We start from the raw sequence: 20,094 nt of genomic DNA, 5'->3' as shown, positions 1-20,094 counted from the left end.
GTAGAGAAAGGATTCAAGGGGCAGTGTTTTCAGGATGTCTCCTATAAGGTAAAGGATCTTATCACCAGATTTCCTCCCACATTCCCACTAGTTTAGAGTGTCCATGGCAGCAAAACTCAGACTAGACACACAGCAGGCCTGTCAATGAAGGAAACCCCCGCCGCTGGCCAGGGCAGCGCCAGGGCTCAGCCTGCGGCAGCAGTGCCCGTCCCCTGGCCAACAGGTGCTGTTCAGGCCCTCTTCCTCCCCAGCAGCCCTCCGTCTTGACTCGGGATTGGGTGTGTTGCAAACTAATGCTCTTCTCTCCTCTTTCCTCCCCGCCCTCAATGCCTTGCTCTGCATCGCTTTGACTCTTACAGTGAGCATGCCCACAAGTGAGACTGAGTCTGTCAACACGGAAAACGTGGCTGGAGGTGACATCGAGGGAGAAAACTGCGGAGCCAGGCTGGCGTGAGTAGGCACGGCTGGGGCTTTTCCGGGTTGTGGGCAGGGAAGCTGTGTCCTGAAGTCACAATGGGTTGGCTCCTCGCCGGGAGGGGTAGAGATTCGAGTGCAGCAAGAAACAGAAACCTCAGGCGGTGCCCTGTGTGGGGAGAGGAGGGCCCAGGTTGAGGGGGGCCCTGGGCAGGTCATGTCTTCAGTTCAGCACTTCTTTGAGGCTCTCACTCCTGGATTTTGAGGCCCTTCCCACCACATCTGAGAAGTACAGAGCATGTTCTGTGCAGGGTTGGGGGGGCCCTGAAGCCTGTTGCTTCCCAGCCCCCTCACCCCCTTTCATAAGACACAGCCGTGTTAGGGTCCCTGGGTCCTGCTAGCCACCTTTCCATTCTGATAAATGTGACCTAGAAGAAAAGCCAACACCTAAGAAAATACACTGGGAGGTGATAAACATGTTGGTCCTTATCTGCAACACTAAGTTATCCATCTAGTGAAGGGAAACAGGTGCCTGGAACGCAAACTTGAGTTAATAAAAACCTCAGTGCTTAGCCTAGAAGGCAGCTGCCTCCTCCCACGTAAGCCCCAGCCTAGATGTTCACATCCTCCTTGCCCTGGCTCAGACCCCAGTCCTGGGCTTCGGTGAGCTGACGTGGCCCAAGACTGGGCAGGTGTGAGGAGGGGCAGTTCACACGTGGATTATCACAGTCACCCGTTAGTTCCATCTTAAAAATGGAAACCAGCGGTCCCTGGGAAATGTGTCCCCCCCCAAAAAAAAAAAAAAACATGAAGCGAAAAAATGGTTTAACTGCTGAAAATAAGCAAACCGCTGGTTTCATTACCAGTATCTCAGAAAGCAAAGTCCAAAGATTAAAGTTGTGTTCTGTCAAGGAGTGACATTGACCTTGAGCATGAGGCCTCCTGGGCCATGCTGGTCCCACACTGGGTAGTGGAGCCTGCTTCTCCTCTTTCCTGGTAGGTGTAAGACCTGTAAACTCTGCCCCGTCACTGACAGGCACTGCAGACAGAAGGCCCCAGATGGGACCAGTCCCAAAGACAATGAGTTTCTAAATCACTCCAGCAGTGGAACAGCATCTCATCTCACCCTTTCCCTCTGAAATGACTCAGTGGTCTGGGCAAACCCAACCCTGTTTAAAAGGTTAGCTATAGGAACGCCTAAACATAAGCCACGCCAGCCTCGAGGGTGGCCTCCGAGCCAAAGGAGAAGGGAAACGAGGCTTAGGAACAGACCAGCTCTTGCATCTTCTCTTTCCAAGGTACACGGGCCTTCAGTATCAGTCACTCTGACAGTGGCGCCGGGGAGTCTGCACTGCAGATTTCTCAGTATTGTTGGGAAGCAATTATTGTCAAAATGTTGTTAAAATATGGTGCTAATTACATTTTTAAGCAGCCGTCCAAGCCTTTTCCCTCCTCTCTTCTTTTGGAACCATACAAAACAAGCACTTGAGTTTCTGGAAGTGGGCCCCAGACAGCCACACTAGGGAAAGGCAGATAGCAAGCCTTCAAAGCCTGTCAGGTCTAGGCCTTTCTGTTGTCTTGACACCAAGGAGGGTTAGGGGGCAGATGATTGAAGACCCTGCAACTCTGGCTTTGGGGCATGGCCCAAATTGCAGACCAGGAGGGACCAGGGAGCTGGCACTAGGAGGTCACTTGAGAGTACATTTCAGGAGAGTGTGGAGGCTCTGCTGGAAGAACATGACTGTCCCCCATAGAGGAGGCTGGCATCTCTAGTATATCTGTCATTTCCTTGAGGATATGCTCTACAGGCTTGAGAGCTCTGTAGAAATGGTCCCTGTTATCCCCAGGAATAGCCACATTTATGCATCTCCTCTGTGCATGTAGAATACCTAGTGACAGTGGCAGAATTCTAATATGTACCTAATCAATGATGGTCTTCTCCAACCCACTCCCCTCCCCACCCCTGCCTCAGGCAATGATGGGATAAGAATGCCAGCGTTCCTGGTGGGAGACACAGCATGAAGACAAGCTAGAGGCTGAGACTGAGTGTGATGGTGAGGAGACCGTGAGAGGCTAGTTTTTAAAGCTGAGTTAAAAGTGGTGTGTAGTGAGGGTTTCTATGAAGGTTTCTATATAGTGAGAAGGCCTGGATGAAGATGGTTCCTGGGGGTGGTGGGGGCAGAGAGAAAGGAACTGCAATATATTTTGGTGGGGAGGGGGCAGCTGGGGAGAAAAGGTGATGAAGAGGAAGGAGCCATCAAGGTCTGAAGACAGCAAATGATAAGGATGCTGAAGTAAAATTTGAAGCCGGGGCCCAACCAGGTGGACTTGCAGACATCACACCAGCCACAGGGTGTGGAGGTCCAAAGCTCAGCTCTGAACAGGGATGGAGCCACACTTTTGAGGCTATCGATGTAAAAACTATTAATGAGGTTATAAAACCAGGGTAGTTCATAGAGGATTAGAGGCAGAAGACCAAGGACTGAGCATTGGGAAACTGACACACAGAAGAATAAGACCAAGTAAACGAACCAGATGAAGAGGTTTTAGAGCAGACAGCAGTACTTTCCTGGAAGCCTCGGTAGAAAGAATTTCAGGACAGAGCTGTTTATCTGTACATTCATTCAACAGGATGCCCAGCTTGGTGCTAGGCGATGAGGATACATAGCAATCAAGCAAATGGACACCATCTCGTTGGAGCTCACAATCTGGTGTGAAAGTGACATTAGACAAGTAAAGAAGTCATTATAAATTGGGATAAGTGTTAAGAAGTAACTGTCATGTAGGGTTAATAACAGGGGGAGGGACCTGGTATAGACCGGCAGGTTAGGAAAAACTCCTTTGAAGAATTAAAATTTAAGCTGAGAACTGAAGAGTGAACATACATTATTGAGGTGAAGAGTAAGGAAGAATGTTCCGAGTGTGTTTCAAGGCCCTTGGGTGGAAGAACTGAGAGAAGGCCAGTGCAGCCAGTGCATGCAGGGCAGGAATGAGGGGAGAGTCCGGGAGACAAGGCTGGAGATGGGCAGGGCCTGGTAGATCCTAATGATCTTCGTCTTTTCCACAAGACCATGAGAAGTGATTGAACGTGAGAAGTCACAGGAATGTGGAGCTGGTTGTTTTGGTTAGCACTGCATTCTTGAAGGATCACTTTGATGTTAGGAGAAGAATGGGTAGGAGCGAGGCCAGTAGGAAACAGGCACGCGGTGAAAGGATCTCAACAGCAGTTCCCAAGGTGCAAGATGATGGTGGCGCCGGCTGGAGTCACACATGGAGATGGAAAAAGCAGATGAATTAGTTGTGTGTTCTGGAGCCACACTCTGCAGAATTTGACTATGAGAATTGGAGTCTCAGTGAAGGAGAGGGGGTGGACATGAGCCAGCGTAGGGCACTCGTTCCAGAAGTGAGGCCATGGAAGGGAGAGAGGAAATCAGGGTAGGAGAAAGAATAGGCAGCAATGGCAAGTGAGGCCTTGTTAAAGGCCTTTCAAGTAAAGACTAGAATAATCTTTAAGGCAGAAAAGAAGCCAGTGAAAAGGGAGAGGCTGAAAGTGCTGGAGTGGAGATGAGTGCTTATAGGAAGACATGGCTTACAAAGAGGAGAAGGGCGACTTCAAAGACACGGTTGGAGAGACTGGATTTACATAGAAGCACTCCCTGTACCTCTGGGACTAACGGTAAGATGGAAAAGAGACCTGGCATCAGGAGTCCTGGGGTCTAGTCCCAGTGAGCCACCAACTAGCCATGTGACCTCAACCAAAACACCTCCACTCTTGAGTCTGAGTCTTGTCCTCTGGCAAACGAAGGGGTCAGCCTTTTGGTTGGTTCAACGTGCAAAGGCCTGGGGGTCCTGGGAGCTGCAGGGACTACAGAAGGGGACCGCTTTCACCTCTATTACATGTTGGGCTTCCAGGTTAGATTTCATGTGGATAAAGAATTCTATAACTTGATAAATTGCAAACCATAGATCCAGGTGGTATCTAAGAGTTCCTTCCAGTTCTCAAAGGCTACAGTTTATAAAGAATATAGAATCAGAAAGAGGCTCTGATGAAGAGGGTCATACAAAATATCTATCATGTCATCACAGAAAGTGAGAGTTTGGTGTCCTAGGAACCTTGAGGACAGTTCAGTACAGTAAGATTCGAACTAGTGAATCACCGAGAAGTCACTAAGAATGCTGAGCAGTGCCGAAGACGTGGGGGAGACTGACATCGTAAATGTGGAGTCAGCCTCGCAGAACAATTTGACATATTTTTTGCAGCCTCTGTAGCCTGGAAGCACTAAAAGCATGCAGTGGTGTGGACCAGGGTGGGTGTTTAGCCGAGCAGGCACAGCAGAAGGCCCAGGCGGTGTGGGAGTCTACATTGTGTTGAAGGCAACATTGAAGTGACTGTGGGGCCATTGCTAGGTACCAGAGGCCAAATCTGACATTAGCCTGAGAGCCCTGGAAGGGTGTGAGTGATTGGGAAGGGCCAGTGAGGGCAAAAGTTGGGTTCAGTGAAAGGGCAGGAGGGCTAATGGAGAAGGAGACTCTGACCAGAGATACAGAGCAACTGAGTTCAGCATCCAGCAGTTGGAGCAATGCTCTGTGACAAGGCCCAGGGTGTGACCCTTCTAGTAATGACAGCTGAGGGGGGTGTTCCAGTTGTGGATTCAAGGTTGAGTCAGATGTATATCAACCTGGATGATGACTGCAGTGCCATCTGACTCATGTGAAAGGCAAATTGGGACGATTCAGGGAAATATTATTTCACACAGCAGGCAGTAAACATATGGTGCTCATTACTCTAAGAAGGAGAGAAAGGCTGAAAATATAAATAGCTCCCAAGAAGTTCAAATATTTGTCAAATAATGATAAATGCAAATTGCGTAACTAAGCAAAATAAAAGGAGTTTTAGGGTTGTCTTTAATTTTGAACCTTAATATCAACAAAGAAAATTGTGGTTTCCTGGAAGGTTTATCTTGGGCACCTGGGCAGAGAAAGTATCTTGGGTTGAATGAATTTCAGATCCAGCCCAGTGGAATTTTACCTCACTAGAATATTGCTGATGGAAAAAGCCAAAAAGGCTTCTGAGCAGGCTGTGCATGCCCCATTGGGGTTTGGAGAAGCTGAAGGTCTCTGCTGTTCCGAGGCCTCATTGGGATCTGAGGTGGTTTAACCAGTAGGCGGAAGCCTTTGCCTCACGTCAGACAGCCCAGGGTGTGGAATGGGGCCGTGCTACACGGCACCCACTTGCTCCCCAGCTCACGGACTCACACAGAGGGATGGACTAGCTTTCCAAACCCTAGCTGGTGGTTACCTCCCAGGAGGTAAAAGGCAGCCGAGCAGCGGGGTCCCTCTGTTTTCAGGAAGTGGGGTTTTGCAGCTGCCTCCCACCTGTACAAGGAAGTACGGAGAAGTCAAGGAGCTGGGGCTTTACAAGGATTTCTTCCTCCAGCTCTGCAAGGGCTAGGATTTTCCTTTTCATCCAGACACATGCCGCTTGAGCAGCACTCTCCCCCTTCTTAAGTAGGGGTGCTTAAGTAATATGGTGCTTAAAAGGGGATGAATGTTTCAGAGCCAGCAAGCCTAAAATTATGCTCACAATCCCCTGAGAACAGCAACAACAACAACAAAAATCAGTCTTCAAGGGAGGTGCCCATGGTTACACATCAGGACTTGTACGTAAGTGGGAAAGAAAGTCCTGCTCCATTTCCTTGTCTTCACAGTGTGCCCGAATGCCAAGGAAGGACCCGTAGCCAATGGCCATGCTGGAACTCGGACCTCGTTTTAAATGGTCACCCTCAGCCCTGATCCTCCCAGTGCCCACATCCCAGAGCCATTTCCTTAGGAGATAGGAACACTGAGATTTTGGTTTCCCCATTAGGAGTTTTTAAGAACCCACTTTTGCTTATAACTCACTTGGACTGAGAGAGAGACTTCAAGAGACCTTGCAGGGAAGGGCATGTGGTCTGTATTGAAGGGAGAGAATCATTGGGACATTTCTGAGAGAAAGCCTGGGGCCAGGCCCGGCCCTGTAGACAGAGTCACAAGACTAAAGGCCGTGGTCATCTGCTTGGGCTTGTGAACAGCAAGGAGTGTCAGTTGCCCAAAAGCAAGCCTGGGGAAGACCCTGACAGCCCCAAACTCAGTGTGGCCCTGCTGGAGAAGAGAGCGCCCGGATTCCCCAGCACCCAATTAGCGGCTGGAAACATTTGTTTCCCCCATTAAACTGTGACACTAAATAAAAACGCTGCCCTTGGCTCCCGGTCCCCCTCCCACACGCTTTGTTAGCGTGTGATTAAACCCTTCAGCCCTAGGAGGCAGTCTTTGGAGGTGGGAAAAGGTTATTAGCTAACCATTCAGAGCAGTAAAGGCACTTGGCTCAGAATCTCAGTGCCCCAGAGATATAATTATCTCATGTACGATGGCTTCGCCACCTGTCACATCTTCTGGTTTAATTTTTTTTAATAAAAAATAACAAGAGGAGTTGTTTTCTTGCTGTACAACAGAGCTCACTGTGTACTGAGCTGGGACAACACAGGGTTGCAGCCGTCGTGTCCCAAACTGCCCGCCCCTGTGTACTCTCTGCATCTCTCTTTGTCTCTCTACCACTGTCTCCATCCCTTTCTTCATCTCTAACTTGCATTCTGCATCCTCCCGCACGTCCATCTGAGCACAGTCTCTCCTCCTGCATCTCCCTGGTATCCACTACCTTAACACCATTTCTGACATGTTGCCTTCTGTTTTTTGTCTCAAGTGCTTGCCTTCCCTCTCTCTCTCTCTCTCACTCTCTCTCTGTGTCTCTCTCTCTCACTCTCTCTGTCTCTCTCTCTGTCGCTCTCTCTCTGTGTGTGTGTGTGTGTGTGTGTCTCTCTCTCTCTGTCTCTCTCTCTTACTCTCTCTCTCTCTCTGTCTCTCTCTCTCTCTTTCTCTCTCCCCCTCCCTTCTTCCCTTCCTCCTCCCCCAGCCTGCCTCCATCCAGCCTCCCCTGGACGCTCCTATATGAACAGGTATTCTCAGGACCTCCTTGAAGTTTCCACCCTTCACTGGACCCCTCCTCCCTGATACGATGATCCTTCGAGTCAGCTACCAGCCCACCTGTCCTGTGCTTCTGCCCAGAAGTCCCCCAGGTCTTCAGGGTTGCACATGACTGTCAGCATCCTGGGTTTCAGGCCCCATGGCTATTTCTTTAGGCCCAGTTTGCAGCCCTCAGGCCAGGACTGTAGTGGCCTCTCAGTTTCCAGCTGGCTCCTTTCTCTTATCTTCACTTTATACCCCAGCATTGGCCAGGCTCCTGCTTGGACAGCAGTGACATCTACACCAATGTGTTCCTGCCTGTGGTTTCCAGCTGGTGAGATCCTTGTGCCTTGTGCCTGGCTCTTTTCAAGGTGCAGCATTCCTCACACGCTGCCCAGCCCTACCTCATGGAACCTGCTGGGCAGACACTGGCCATCTGAGAATGGCCCTCTCCCTCTCCAGGGAGCATTAGCGCCACTTAGAAGATACTGGGTTTGTAGATTCGTCAGCTGGCCCAGCCCTCAGTCCCCACATTCAAACACAAGAACACGCCGGGAGATGCTCACAGACAGGGTTTCCTCTCCAAAGTTCTTCATCCCACACATCCGTCCAGTGCCCATCTAAAGTCTCCTGAGCAACACCGGACTTCTCTGCACTGTTGAACATGTTTGAAGTAGAAGAAAATGTGTGTGTCATTTGGTAATGTCTCCTTTTTCTCTTTCAGCCACCGGATCTCCAAGTCTAAGTTCAGGTGCGTGAGCTGCATGCTGCTCTTCTTTCCTGCTCTGACCTGGGTAGCCCAAGGTCACACCTCCAGATGGGGTGGTAAAGTGAGAGGTGTTCTTCTAAGGGGGTAACTGCGCTCTTTTGTATGGCTATCAAGAAGAGGCTTGTGGATCAGATCAGGCAGGTACTTCAGGGTTGATATTTGTTGATCCTTGACCGTCAGTCTTTGTGGCAGCACCATCCCTAGGAGGTCGTGAGACCTAATATCTCCCTCTCCTGTATAAGATGGAGTCCAGTCTAAAAAGATGTAATGTGGACACTTACCGCTATTCATAACTATTTCAGGTTTATGGAACACGATGAGATAGGAACTTTAAGGATTATGGAAAGCATGTAGGATTGTGACACTGCTCTGCTTCAGAACCTTCCACAGGACCCATGGTCTTCAGCCCCCATCTGCCTTTCCAGCCTCACTTCCCGCACTCCCCAAGCATATCCTTTGTTCCAACCACATGGAACTTCTTGTGGTTACCAGAAAGTTCCCAGGGCCTTTCTTCATGGAGCCCTTCTTCTACCTGAATCACCATGTCCCCATGTCTTCATCTAGAGAACTCGGACTTTTGTTAAGAACCTCCAACATTACCACATCTATGACACCTTCTGCAAACTCCCCAGGGGAAGTACTCACTCCCTCCATTCCCATGGTGCTTTGCTCATACCTCTGTCACAGCACCTACCCTACTTCACTCCATTTATTGGCTCACAGGCCTGTTTCCCCCAACAGGCTGTGTGTGCCTCAGAGGTATTATTTCCAGAGAGTCTAGCTAAGTGCCTGTCCAGTGGCAGGCTGTCCATACACGTGTGCTGAGTGGATGAATGGATGGATATGTGGAGTGGGGATGTGAATGTACTCCCACAAAGCTTGTACATGCCCAAAGATATTGGTTGTTTGTGTTTCATAACTGATCTAGTGTTGTTTCCCTGGCCTCACCTACTGCGTAGCAGGAGCATAAATAACACTAAATTTCAGTCCAGCTGCGTAAATGCAGCCCAGTGCTGTATTTGAAATAATCCCTTAAGGTGAAATATTCCGACTCTCATATTTCCTTTTCCCTAGCTCCTCTCCAAGATGGAGTCTGCATGCATAGGGGTAGGGGACTTCAGGATCCCAGGAAGTAAACAGGGCTTGGTCAGGACTGGTGCTGGAGTCCTCCTGAGTCCTCTGCTTATCCCTGCTGTGTGGTGGCTAGTCTGGGCTGCTCTCTGAACTGGTACCTGCTGAGGTGCAGCAGCTCCATCTCCATCCGTTCCACCACTGGAATCCATGGGCCCCCATATTTACATCCGATCTTGAAATCTCCACCTCTGTCCTCTGACCCCCAAGCTCCACTGGTCCCCTGACTTTAGCATCCTCGCACCTCATCTGAGTGCACAGATGCTTCCAGACCCCTCACACTCCATGAACAAGCTTTGGGGAACCGGGAGCACTATGACAGGCTCACCCACCTGCCTGCCTCCCACCACTCTCTCTTCACCAGCCTGGATGGAGCTCTAAGCCAAAGGCTGACATTCTCCAGGGAGCTTAAGACCCCCTCTGCTACACCCAGTAGAGGCTGCGCACTAGCCCCACTGTCCCTGGGCCTCCCCATGACTGTCTGGGGGTTTCTAAAGCAACCTTCTCTAACCTCTTGAGGCTTGGGCCCAGGGCTGAGAATTAAATAACTCTGCTGTCTGACTTTCTCCTCTGCTTCTGACACCTTCTTTCTCTCATATTCCACTGGGACTGGAAAATTCAGGCTTTTCTCCCCTTCCTCTTTCTCTTAAGCCATGACCACCTGCACATAAAAATCTAGGGAGAAGTCTACCAGGCCTAGCTCTGCTTACATGAACAAGAGCTCTAGAAATAGAGTCCTCTCACTCTCAGTAATGCTTACATCTTACTGCTTTATCACCTGCATCTGGAGGAGTGGCTGGTACATAACAGGGATGAAATAAATATTTGCTGAGTAAATGAATGAATGAATGATCTTGGCTCAGTAAGACACTAGGCTTGATACTCACTCAAACAAAATATCTAATTTGACAGCCAAAGCTGAGAAATCATTTTGTACTTCTGACATTTCCAAAGCCCCTACACAATAAGAGTAAGGGATATAAAAATACATTTTAAAATGTTTCCAAAATATCATTCTCATTACATGCAAATGAGTGAATCGTAAATGAATGAATGAATGAATGAACAGTCTGGAGGATGGAAGAGAAAGTGCATATTTGTGTGGACTCTGCTGAGTGAGACATACCCAGGGGACATTGGGAACATTTTCTTATCCAGTATTCTATGGTGTATTCTGTGCTTTTGAAAAAGAGGAAAGAACAGTGGTCCCCTGACTCTGGACTCTGCTCAGGTTTGAGGCATGGCTCACCCTGCTGTGTTCTTAACCTCCTTATACCAGCCGTTTGACCTCTGCGGCTGCTATTCAAGATACAACAGAAACACAGAGAGGACTCTGTATTCCCAAAAGACTTCTTACCTGTAGGCTGGCACTATCATTAAACCCATTGTCAGATGAGCATACCAAGGCTGAGAGACCCAGGGCCACATGGCTCATATACGGCTGAGTCAGAACCCACACCCAGGCCCCAAGCCACTAACCACCATGCCATCCTGGTGATAGGTTCCGCCCAGGAGCACTACCCCGTCTCTGCTGAACTGTTGTATCAGGGGCATTGCCGGGGGGCGGGGAGGGTGGCAGGAGCTCTACCGCAGTGCTGTTGATTAGAAAGTAACACAAGCCACATGTGCACTTTCTAAAATTTTCTAGTAGCCACATTAAAAAGTAAAAAGAAACAGGTGAAATTAATCTTAATATAATTTGTTTAACCCAGTATATCTAAAACATCATTTCAACATGTAATACTATAAAAATTATTGATGGGATATTTTATATTCTTTTTTTTGTACTAAGTCTTTGAAATACAGTGTGTATTTTCAACTTACCACACACCTCAGTTTGGACTGGCCACATTTCAGGTGCTCAATAGCCGCATGTGGCTAGTGGCTACCACACCAGAGAGTGTGGCCCTAAAGGGTCTGAGCAGATGTCAAATGGCGGCCATCCCATCCAGATTCTAGAGCCCACTGATGGTGTCTGTTCAGGGAATATCAAAGACTGGCAATGGATTCAAAATGCCATCAATTATCAGACTAGACCTGGAGTAGTTCCTGTCTGCTGCTAAGGTTTCCACTACATGAGTAAGAAAAATGTGCCCTCGCGCTTTCTGTCTGTCTGATTGGGCAGCTAAGACTGAATGGGAGCATAGCAGAGACCTGGAAATATGGGGAGAAATGCAGAGAGAATTTTTGTAACTCAGAAATAACTTTGTAAACAGTGAAGAGCCTGTCTTACTCCAAAAAAGAATCTGATATTTGAATATTAAAAAAATCAAAGTATTCCTGATTCCTTTCTCAGTTTAATAATGACATGAATGAATTTGAGCTTAAAACTGGCCTATTATATTTCCGAGACTGAATGGTTTATTTAAAAGAAATATTAGAACAGAGCTTTTAGGGAAAATTCGGCAAATCAATGGACTTATGACTTTAGGGCAATATTAAGGTATTCTCCTGGTAAACCAAGTCTCCACTTTGAGAAATTAGTTACAATAAAGAATTCTGCAACATTTGGGGCTCACTGTTCAGAGAAGGTTTTAAACAGTTACAGAACAAGTGATTCCAAAAGTCTTGTGCAATTTGAAGGGATTAATCAGATAATCTGTTGGAGTTTTCCTCTCTCGACTTTGCAGAGTTCTGGAGTGAACCCCACGGGCTTCTACTATTTGGGAGGACTGTCTTGCCCCATCGTCAGTGAAAAGTGCCTCCAATGTTCCCTGTGCTTCTGCCATCCCATAAGCAACAAGGATGTGTCCAAATTTGCCCCAATCTCTCATAGTCCATTTTTAAGTTACTTATGTATAAAAGAATTAAATTTAATGATTTTGGGGGTTGCTTGTTCTCAATTCTGTTAAAGAAAAGATAGGAACTTACTTTGGCCACTAGATAGAGCCTGAAGTAGCCACCATTTTGATGTTGTCTACTGTTCTAGATGTCTGTCAAAAATTATGTGTCAAGCAAACTCTTTTAGGAGCCCATCCTCTCCTCACCCCCACCCTCATCCCCGGGTGACAAGAGGTCCAGGGCTCTCAAAACTTGTCTTCAACAAGGAGTTAGTAAATCTGCATAGAATTTGTCTCCACTGCTCTGCCAACCTGTCAGTGAAGTGTTCTTGCCACGTGAAATGGACTGCACTAATATTGTGGGTCTGTAACAAAGGGGAGGGCAGTCCCTTCCCCTCCAGGATCTTAGGATCTCATTGGAGAGGCAAGAGCCATACAATAAAAGATAACTGACAATACAAGGCAGTGGGAAGTCACTTCCTCTGGGGAGCCTTTGCCGGCTTGGACGCTTGGCTGGGACGCCCTTTGATGTGCTCTGGGGGCACTTCCACTAAGCCCGCCCTGGCGCTGAGCACCCTCTTTGCTTGCTTAGGGGTCTGTATCACCCACGTGAGTTTTATGCAAAGACTGTGTTTATCATAATAACTGTTGAATATCTAGTACCTAGCCCATGGAAGGTATTTAATAAATATTTTTGAATGTGTAACTAAAATGAGTAATGCAGACAAGTGTGACAGGAGTTCTGAGTCTGGGAAGACTAGAAAAGTTCACCATGGAGAAGCTGGGACTTGAAGTGACCCCTAAGTGATGAGCAGGACATAGAAGGGGGAGGTCCTGGTAGCTGAGGGGACAGTCCATATAGGTGGAAAGGCAAGAGCAGGGTCCAGTACTGGGAAGAGGTGAGGTGGATCTGAGGGTGAGTGAGCAGAAATTTCCCATGGGAATGCAACGATAGAGAAGTTTGAAGAAGTATGTGAGACGCATTCCTCTCCATCCTTCTCTCCTATGTCTACATGTGGGAAGTTCTATTCCTAGAGTAAAGGACTTTTCCAGTTAGTGTGAAGGGAACATGAATAGCAGGCAAATTGCTCCTCCCTATTTTATCATTTAATTTCTATATCCTCCATACATATATAAACACACAAATAAATTTACACATTCTAATAAACCATTACATTTATTATACAGTAGGAAGTGTTGCCAGGAAACCAGTTGTCAAGCGAAGCTGTATTTTGAAGAGTGGGAAGTGTATAACTATCTTTAAATACTTTCTCTGGATAGTAATTACCCCACCCCCCGCCCAGCCCAAGTCCGAGGGGCTCTCCTGAATGGCTGTGCACAGGAACAGCGCCGTTTTCGGGTGCACCCGGTCTATGGGTCCAAGTGGAGCAGCTCCAGAGCCATGGGCCAGGCCTGACAGTGTAGCACCGCGCACCCACCTCCCCAAACTTGGGGAAAGAGGAGCTGAATCAAGTTCTCAGTATTCAGCTGATTGCCAGTCAGTTCCTACATGCCGTGAAAGAAGGCAGAGTCGCTTCCTTTGGACTCTGAGTAAGTTATCAGTGATTTCTGTAACATGAGAGTGTGTCTATGTAAACTTATTTCTTGAAACTACAATGCAAGCTATTTAGGATCAGATATGAGTTCTTCCTGAAAGTTCATTTTTCAGGAAAAAAACTGTCTTCCAATTTCTCTGCAATATTAATAACCACAGTAACAGGCAAAAAGCAGTCCTGTCCCGGCAAGATAAGGCTCCTCAGCACAAGGTCGCCTCTCACCAGGACCCCTGGGACCCCTGTCCCATTCCTTTGCCCCTCTCTTCGCCCTCCCCCGTCCTCCCTCTTACCCAGGGCGGTATGTCTGGAGGAGGGAAGCCTCCCTGAGTGTCTGTGGGAACTGGGTTTTTCTGACCCAAGCAGCTCTCCTCGTGTAGTGAAGGTCCCCCAAGCAGCAGTTGTGTCCCCTGCAAAGGCCTGGCGCTCACTGGAGGTGGCCTTCAAACCCCGTAGTGATGTAGGGGTCGGATCAGAACATGACTCCATTAATCTTTCTTCCCTCTTCGTTCTGCAGGCCCAAAACGAAGGGAAAAATAGCCTGCTTAGATGACCCCACTTGTCTAACCTCAGAACAGATTTTAGCAAAGGCTTGGTAACAGGATTTTCCGCAGACAGGAGGTAGAAAATGACAGAACAGAAATTGAGATGAAGCCAAGCTATCTCTAAAGGCAGTTGGGCGTGGGTGGAGGGTCCACAACAGCGGAGGTCTGCGTCCCTGGGAACCGAGAACGCAGCGGAGTGCACACGCGCACGGACTGTCGCTCTCGCGTTCGGCTTTGCTTCTCCTCTGCCCTCTTTATTACCCAAACAGGCTCTGTCTTCAGCTGCCAACTGGGCTTCTCAACATACGTGACCTGCAGGCACCTCTAACCATTTCCCGAGCTGAGCACCCCACCTTTCTCCTCCTGACGACCTCTGCTTCTGGAGCACTCCTCCTGGTCTGCACCTGCGTTGGTTAGGACCCCATTCGTCCACATCGCTCCAGCTAGAAATCTTGGCCATCCCTTCCATACCTTTCTCTCCTACTCTACACATCTAGTCAGGCTCAAAGGCCCCCCAGATTGGTGTCAACTCAGTGTCCTCTTTTCCATTAATAAAGCCACTGCCTTTGTCATCTCCCACCCAGATGGCTGAAAGAGCATTCCTCATGCTACCCCTGATCCAGAAGTTGGCAGAGTGGTTGTTTTCGTTGATTGTTTGGTTTTCTAAAGCCAAATGCCATCATGTCATTCTTCCTATCAAAGTCCTCAGCATGGCCCTCTGCAGCTCCCTCCCGAGCACCTCTCCAGCACCCTTTTCTTCTCTCCTCTGCATGGTGTGGATATTTATTCAATGTTTGGTCACCAGAGTTACCAAATACAGCTATATATTTCCTCTGCATCACGAGGATGAATGCCATAAGCTATGAGGGGCCAAGCTGTAAACCGCCCCCCCACACACACAGCATTACAGAATGGGAGTATTTCCTTGAGATCATCTAGCCTAAAGGTTCCCAACCATGGTTCACATTAGAACCACTTGGGAACTTTAAAAAATACCGATGGTAGATTTGGTATTTAAAAAATACCCAGCCCCCAGAGAACGAGATTTAATTGCTTTGGGGTTGGGGCCTGGGTACTGGTGAGGTTTTTTGGTTATTATTTTTAAGCTTCCCCAGGTAATTCTGTGTACAGCCAAGTTTGAGCATTACAAACAAAAGTCCCTAACCAAGAGACCATGGGAACATCATATGGACCGTGGCCGAGCTGCAAGGGGGCCACGTGCTGCATGAACTTCTCTGGAGAGGGTGTGGATGTGTGGATGTGCTGACTTTTCTGAACAGAGGGTCTAAACGTTTGTCAGCTTCTCGAAAGATTCTAGAAGCCCGTGAAAGCAAAGAACCTCTCATCCAGATTCACCCCTTACACTGTGCACATGAGGCAGCAGGGAGTAAGGAGTGAGACACTGGGCTGGGGAGGAATCCCAAGCTGGCTCTGCGGGTGTGTGATGTTGGTCAAGGTCAACCTCCACGGCCCTTAGTTTTCTCCTCAAAATCAGGATCGCGCCTGCTTTTCAGAGTTACCAAAAGAATTCGGGAGAAGGCAGGAGCAGTGCCTGCCGTGGCAGTGGCACGCGGGAGTCTCATCAGTAACCATTACTGGTAACCACAGCTACTGATCCGGCTCTTAGTGCTCCCAGTACCACTCCTAATAAGTCCATTACTACAAAATAAAAATGCTACCCACTTTTTGAGCACCTTCAGCTTCATGCCAGATGCATTATATGGTATTTTATCAATCCCACAACAACCCTGTGAGGTCGGCCCTATGCCCATTTCATGCATGAGAGAACCAAAGGTTAGAAAGGAGCAGGGACAAACCCGAGGCCCCGTGGCTAAGTGGTAGAGCCTGGTTAACGTGATGGAAAGCTTGTCTCCCTGCCGCCAGCTTGCACTGCTCCAGTGTGAGGCCAAGTCAGTTCAGGGTGAAGAAAGCCACGGCGCTGCCTTTTGGACCGGGAAAAATCTGAATCTCACAGCCACTGCCCTCCCCATCCTCTCTCCTTGCCCCTTTCCAGCCGCTACTGGCGCCGGTGGAATCGGTTCTGCAGAAGAAAGTGTCGCGCAGCAGTCAAGTCTAACATTTTCTACTGGCTGGTGATTTTCCTGGTGTTCCTCAACACGCTCACCATCGCCTCCGAGCATTACAACCAGCCCCACTGGCTCACGGAAGTCCAAGGTGAGAGGCGGCCCCTGGCGCCAGTCTTGTTTACTCTTGCAAGCTCAGCCCTCGGTCCCAGGGAGGGAAGAGCCACAGGCAGAATGTTGATGGGAAAGCAGCCAGTGGCCTTGGCTCTTGGTAGGCAACATGCTGGGCACACCAAGGGCCTGACCGCTTGCAAACCCCACAGTAAGATGCACCATCTCGCTGTAAACAGACATGGCTCACCTGCACGGCCCAGACTGCCTGCCCCAACAGGCACTGTTGGGTCCAGGTGACAAGGACACGTGCTGCAGCTTGTTTGGCTATCTCAGACCCTTGGCTGCCAGCTTCCCAGAGTGGGTTGCCAGGACCTCAGGCCTTACCCCGCCTCCAGGCAGGCTTGCAGAGCACGTGAGCATGAGGTCAGCAAGGAGGCCAGGAAGGGGACCACAGTGTCCTAGTCAAGGAGCTGTCCCTGATGGCGTCCCCGCATCCTAGGAGCGGATCTCACCAGCCAGCATCCCGGGGCCCTCCAGGGGAGTCAGGCAGACACAGGGCTGCATTCCAGAACCCTGGGCAGCCGTCACTCTCCGGTGTAGAGGGCAGGATCCAACGGCCTGACTCCCTCTTTTGCCTGATGATTTGGGCAGATTACTCACCTCTCTCAACCTCACTTCTCATCTCTGAAAATGGGCGTGATAACAATAGTGCCAGCTCTCAGAGCTGCTGCGAGGAGTGAAGGAGATAATGCGCTCAGAGCCCTTGGTGCACAGTAGACTCGGTAAATGTTCATGTGGTGATAACTAGATACCCCTTTCCACCGATTTGGCCCTAACAGTCCTCTTTAGGTGGCAGTGGATAGGAGAGGCGTCCTGGCTGGGAAGGGACCGTTTGGGGTTTTTTCCAGTGGTGATAATTACCGTGTTTTCTTCCTCCTCCTCCCTCTCCTCACACCCCTGTTTGGACGCCTCCCCCGCTCCTGGACCTGCCAGATACGGCCAACAAGGCACTGCTGGCCCTGTTCACCACGGAGATGCTGCTGAAGATGTACAGCCTGGGCCTGCAGGCTTACTTTGTGTCCCTCTTCAACCGCTTCGACTGCTTCATCGTGTGCGGGGGCATCCTGGAGACCATCCTGGTGGAGACCAAGATCATGTCTCCGCTGGGCATCTCTGTGCTGAGATGTGTCCGGCTACTGAGGATATTTAAAATCACAAGGTATTTGGGTCCTCATTTCCCCTCAGACATGGGACTCAGGGAGAAGTTCTTCTGGAAGGCAGGGGCGGCAGGAAGGCCTGGGTGGGAGAGTAGCCGCTATTTTCTTGAAGGGTCTGTCCTCTGCTCGGATATGACGACGGGAGTTTTTATTCATTTAGTTGGTCTATCGTTTAGAAATTCCTTTGGCTGCTCATTCCAGAGACTCAACTCAGTGGTGTAAGCAAATCAGAGGTCGGTTGAGTCACGTAAAAGACATCCAGAGGTGGGCAGCCATGTGGCTTCCAGAAGGTCTCAGGGACCCAGTCCCCTTCTGTCCTGTGCTTTGCCAGCCTTAGGCCTACCTTCCACCCCCAAGGTCCCAAGGTGGCTTCTGGAGATTGAGTCATCATGTTTGAATCGAGGCAGGGAGAAGAGAAAGGGCCAGGGCCAGAGGGGCGCCTGTCCCAGCTGAGTCAGCCACCTCCAGAGCTCTCCCAGAAATCTCACCAAGGCTCTGTTCTCATGGCCACCCCAGCTGTTAGAGAGACTGAGAAAGTGACCTTTTAACTGGGAGTGTGCTGCCCCAAATGCAGTCAAGATCCCTTGTTCCTTCCTTCTTCCTTATGAAGACAGAGGATGGATATTGTGACACAGATGGCTTTCATCGCTCCTTCCACACGTTCACCCCCTCTCCATCTGTCTGTCCGTCTGCCCACCCAAATCTTGCAGTCTTCCTAACTCTCTAGGTCAAGCAGTGATTGTCATGTAGAGGACAGGCAGGGGTAGGGAACAGGGAGAGGGCAGCATGCTCTAGGACAATGATTTCCAGCTGTGTTGTGACCCATTTTGGGTGTTAAAATCAGTTTATTGCATCACAACCACCATTTTTAAACAGATTTATTGAGATATAATTCACATGCTATATAATTCACCTCTTTAAACTGTGTAATTCAGTTTTTATGTATTAGAGTTCTGCAACCATCAGCACAACCTAGTTTTAGAACGTTTTCATTACCCCAAAAAGAAACCACATACCCACTCCTCTTGCCCCCCACCTTCCCTCCCAGTAGAAACCACTGATTTAGTTTTATCTCTATGTATTTGCTTATTCTGGACGATTCATATAAGTTAAGTCATACAGTACGTGATGTTTTGTGACTGGCATCTTTCACTTGGCAGAGTGGTTTCAAGTTTTTCCACATTGTAGCATCTATCAGTACTTCACTCCTTTTGGTGGCTGAATAATATTCCACTGTGCATGCGTGTGTGTGTGTGTGTGTGTGTGTGTGTGTGTGTGTGTGTATCACATTCTGTTTGTTCATTCATCACTTGGTGGACATTCGGTTTCTTTCCACCTTTTGGCTGCTATGAGTAATGCTGCTATGAAGCATTTGTGTTGAAGTTTTTGTATGGATGTGTGTTTTCATTTCTCTTGGATACCTATTTAGGAGGAGAATTTCTAGGTCATTTGATAACTCTGTATTTAAGATTTTGAGAAACTTTCAAACTGTTTTCCAAAGAGATTGGGCCATTTTACATTCCCATCAGGGATGTATAAGGGTTCCAGTTTCTCCACACTCTCATTTTTAGTGAAAGAATGAAATAGAATAAGAAAACATCAGAGGGCCTCACATGAATGTGAGCATTGCTTCATAAAAATATTTTAGATATATGTCTGAGTTGCAGTATAATGCCTATTTCTCACTATGGGTTGTGGTAGAAGGACATATCAGAAACCCCTGGAGGGGAGGGGGTTCAAGTTGTGTCCCCCCTAGAGATACAAGTCTCCTCTCCTTAAGAATCTCTGCTTTGGGACCCCGATTGATAAGAGGAGCCCTGAAACCATCAGCTGGATTGTGTTGGAAGAAAAGAGGGTGGGGGTTGGTGTGTTCCCTTCAAAGACCAGCGTTGACCACACCCTGCTCAGAGTGCTCTGAACCTGACTGAGCGAGTCTCAGGGGCCTGCATTGCATCCCGGGTATCACGGTTCTTTTCGCAGTTCTCTCGGCAGCCATGCCACACACAGTCACTGTGGTGTCGTCAAGGGTCAAGTGGGAAAAAGCATTTAAAGGGTTCAGTTCAGTGCCAGGCACAGGAGACACTCAACAACCAGAGCATTTATTATTAATCTAATTATAATTGTCACTATTAAGAGAAGGAAGAAGGAGAAAAAAGCTAATGGTGATCGACACATACACACTCTCTTACTTTGTTTATCCACCATGTATATGCTACATGTCAACCTCTGAGAGAGACGGAAAAAGGTGTATGGCGTGAACTGAACCCAGGAGAAATTTACAGTCTGTCCAGGGACCTGGCGCTTGTACATATGAAGCAATTGCAAGAAAAGCTAGGACAGAATAAAATGAGCTGGAAAATAGGTGGGGGGACACCTGCTATGGAAAATTAGGAACAGAAGAGCATCCCTGGAAAGATTTAATGTCAGATGACAGGCTCAAAGTATACACAGAATTTAAATCCATACGTTTAACACTCCTGAGCGACAACTCCTTTGCCCCCTCAAAAAAGAGCTCTTCCTGAATATCTTGGCATTACAGAAAATCCAT

General features: G+C 48.6%; 1 protein-coding gene across 9 annotated transcripts in view; it reads left to right on the top strand.

Moving 5' to 3' along the window:
• CACNA1C (calcium voltage-gated channel subunit alpha1 C) overlaps positions 1 to 20,094 on the top strand; it is a 680,405-nt gene that overhangs the window by 544,653 nt on the left and 115,658 nt on the right. For all 9 annotated transcript variants that reach the window (XM_070270768.1, XM_070270767.1, XM_070270765.1 and 6 more), the window contains 4 exons: positions 360 to 450; positions 8,138 to 8,164; positions 16,206 to 16,366; positions 17,323 to 17,548. In XM_070270768.1, coding sequence (XP_070126869.1) covers positions 360 to 450; positions 8,138 to 8,164; positions 16,206 to 16,366; positions 17,323 to 17,548 — 505 coding nt within the window. The remainder of the gene's footprint in view (positions 1 to 359; positions 451 to 8,137; positions 8,165 to 16,205; positions 16,367 to 17,322; positions 17,549 to 20,094) is intronic.

The sequence above is a fragment of the Equus caballus genome, chromosome 6 (genome assembly GCF_041296265.1).
Source record: "Equus caballus isolate H_3958 breed thoroughbred chromosome 6, TB-T2T, whole genome shotgun sequence".
Lineage (NCBI taxonomy): Eukaryota > Metazoa > Chordata > Mammalia > Perissodactyla > Equidae > Equus > Equus caballus.
Note: the sequence above shows the minus strand (reverse complement) of the source record. Positions and strands in the feature narration are given on the sequence as shown.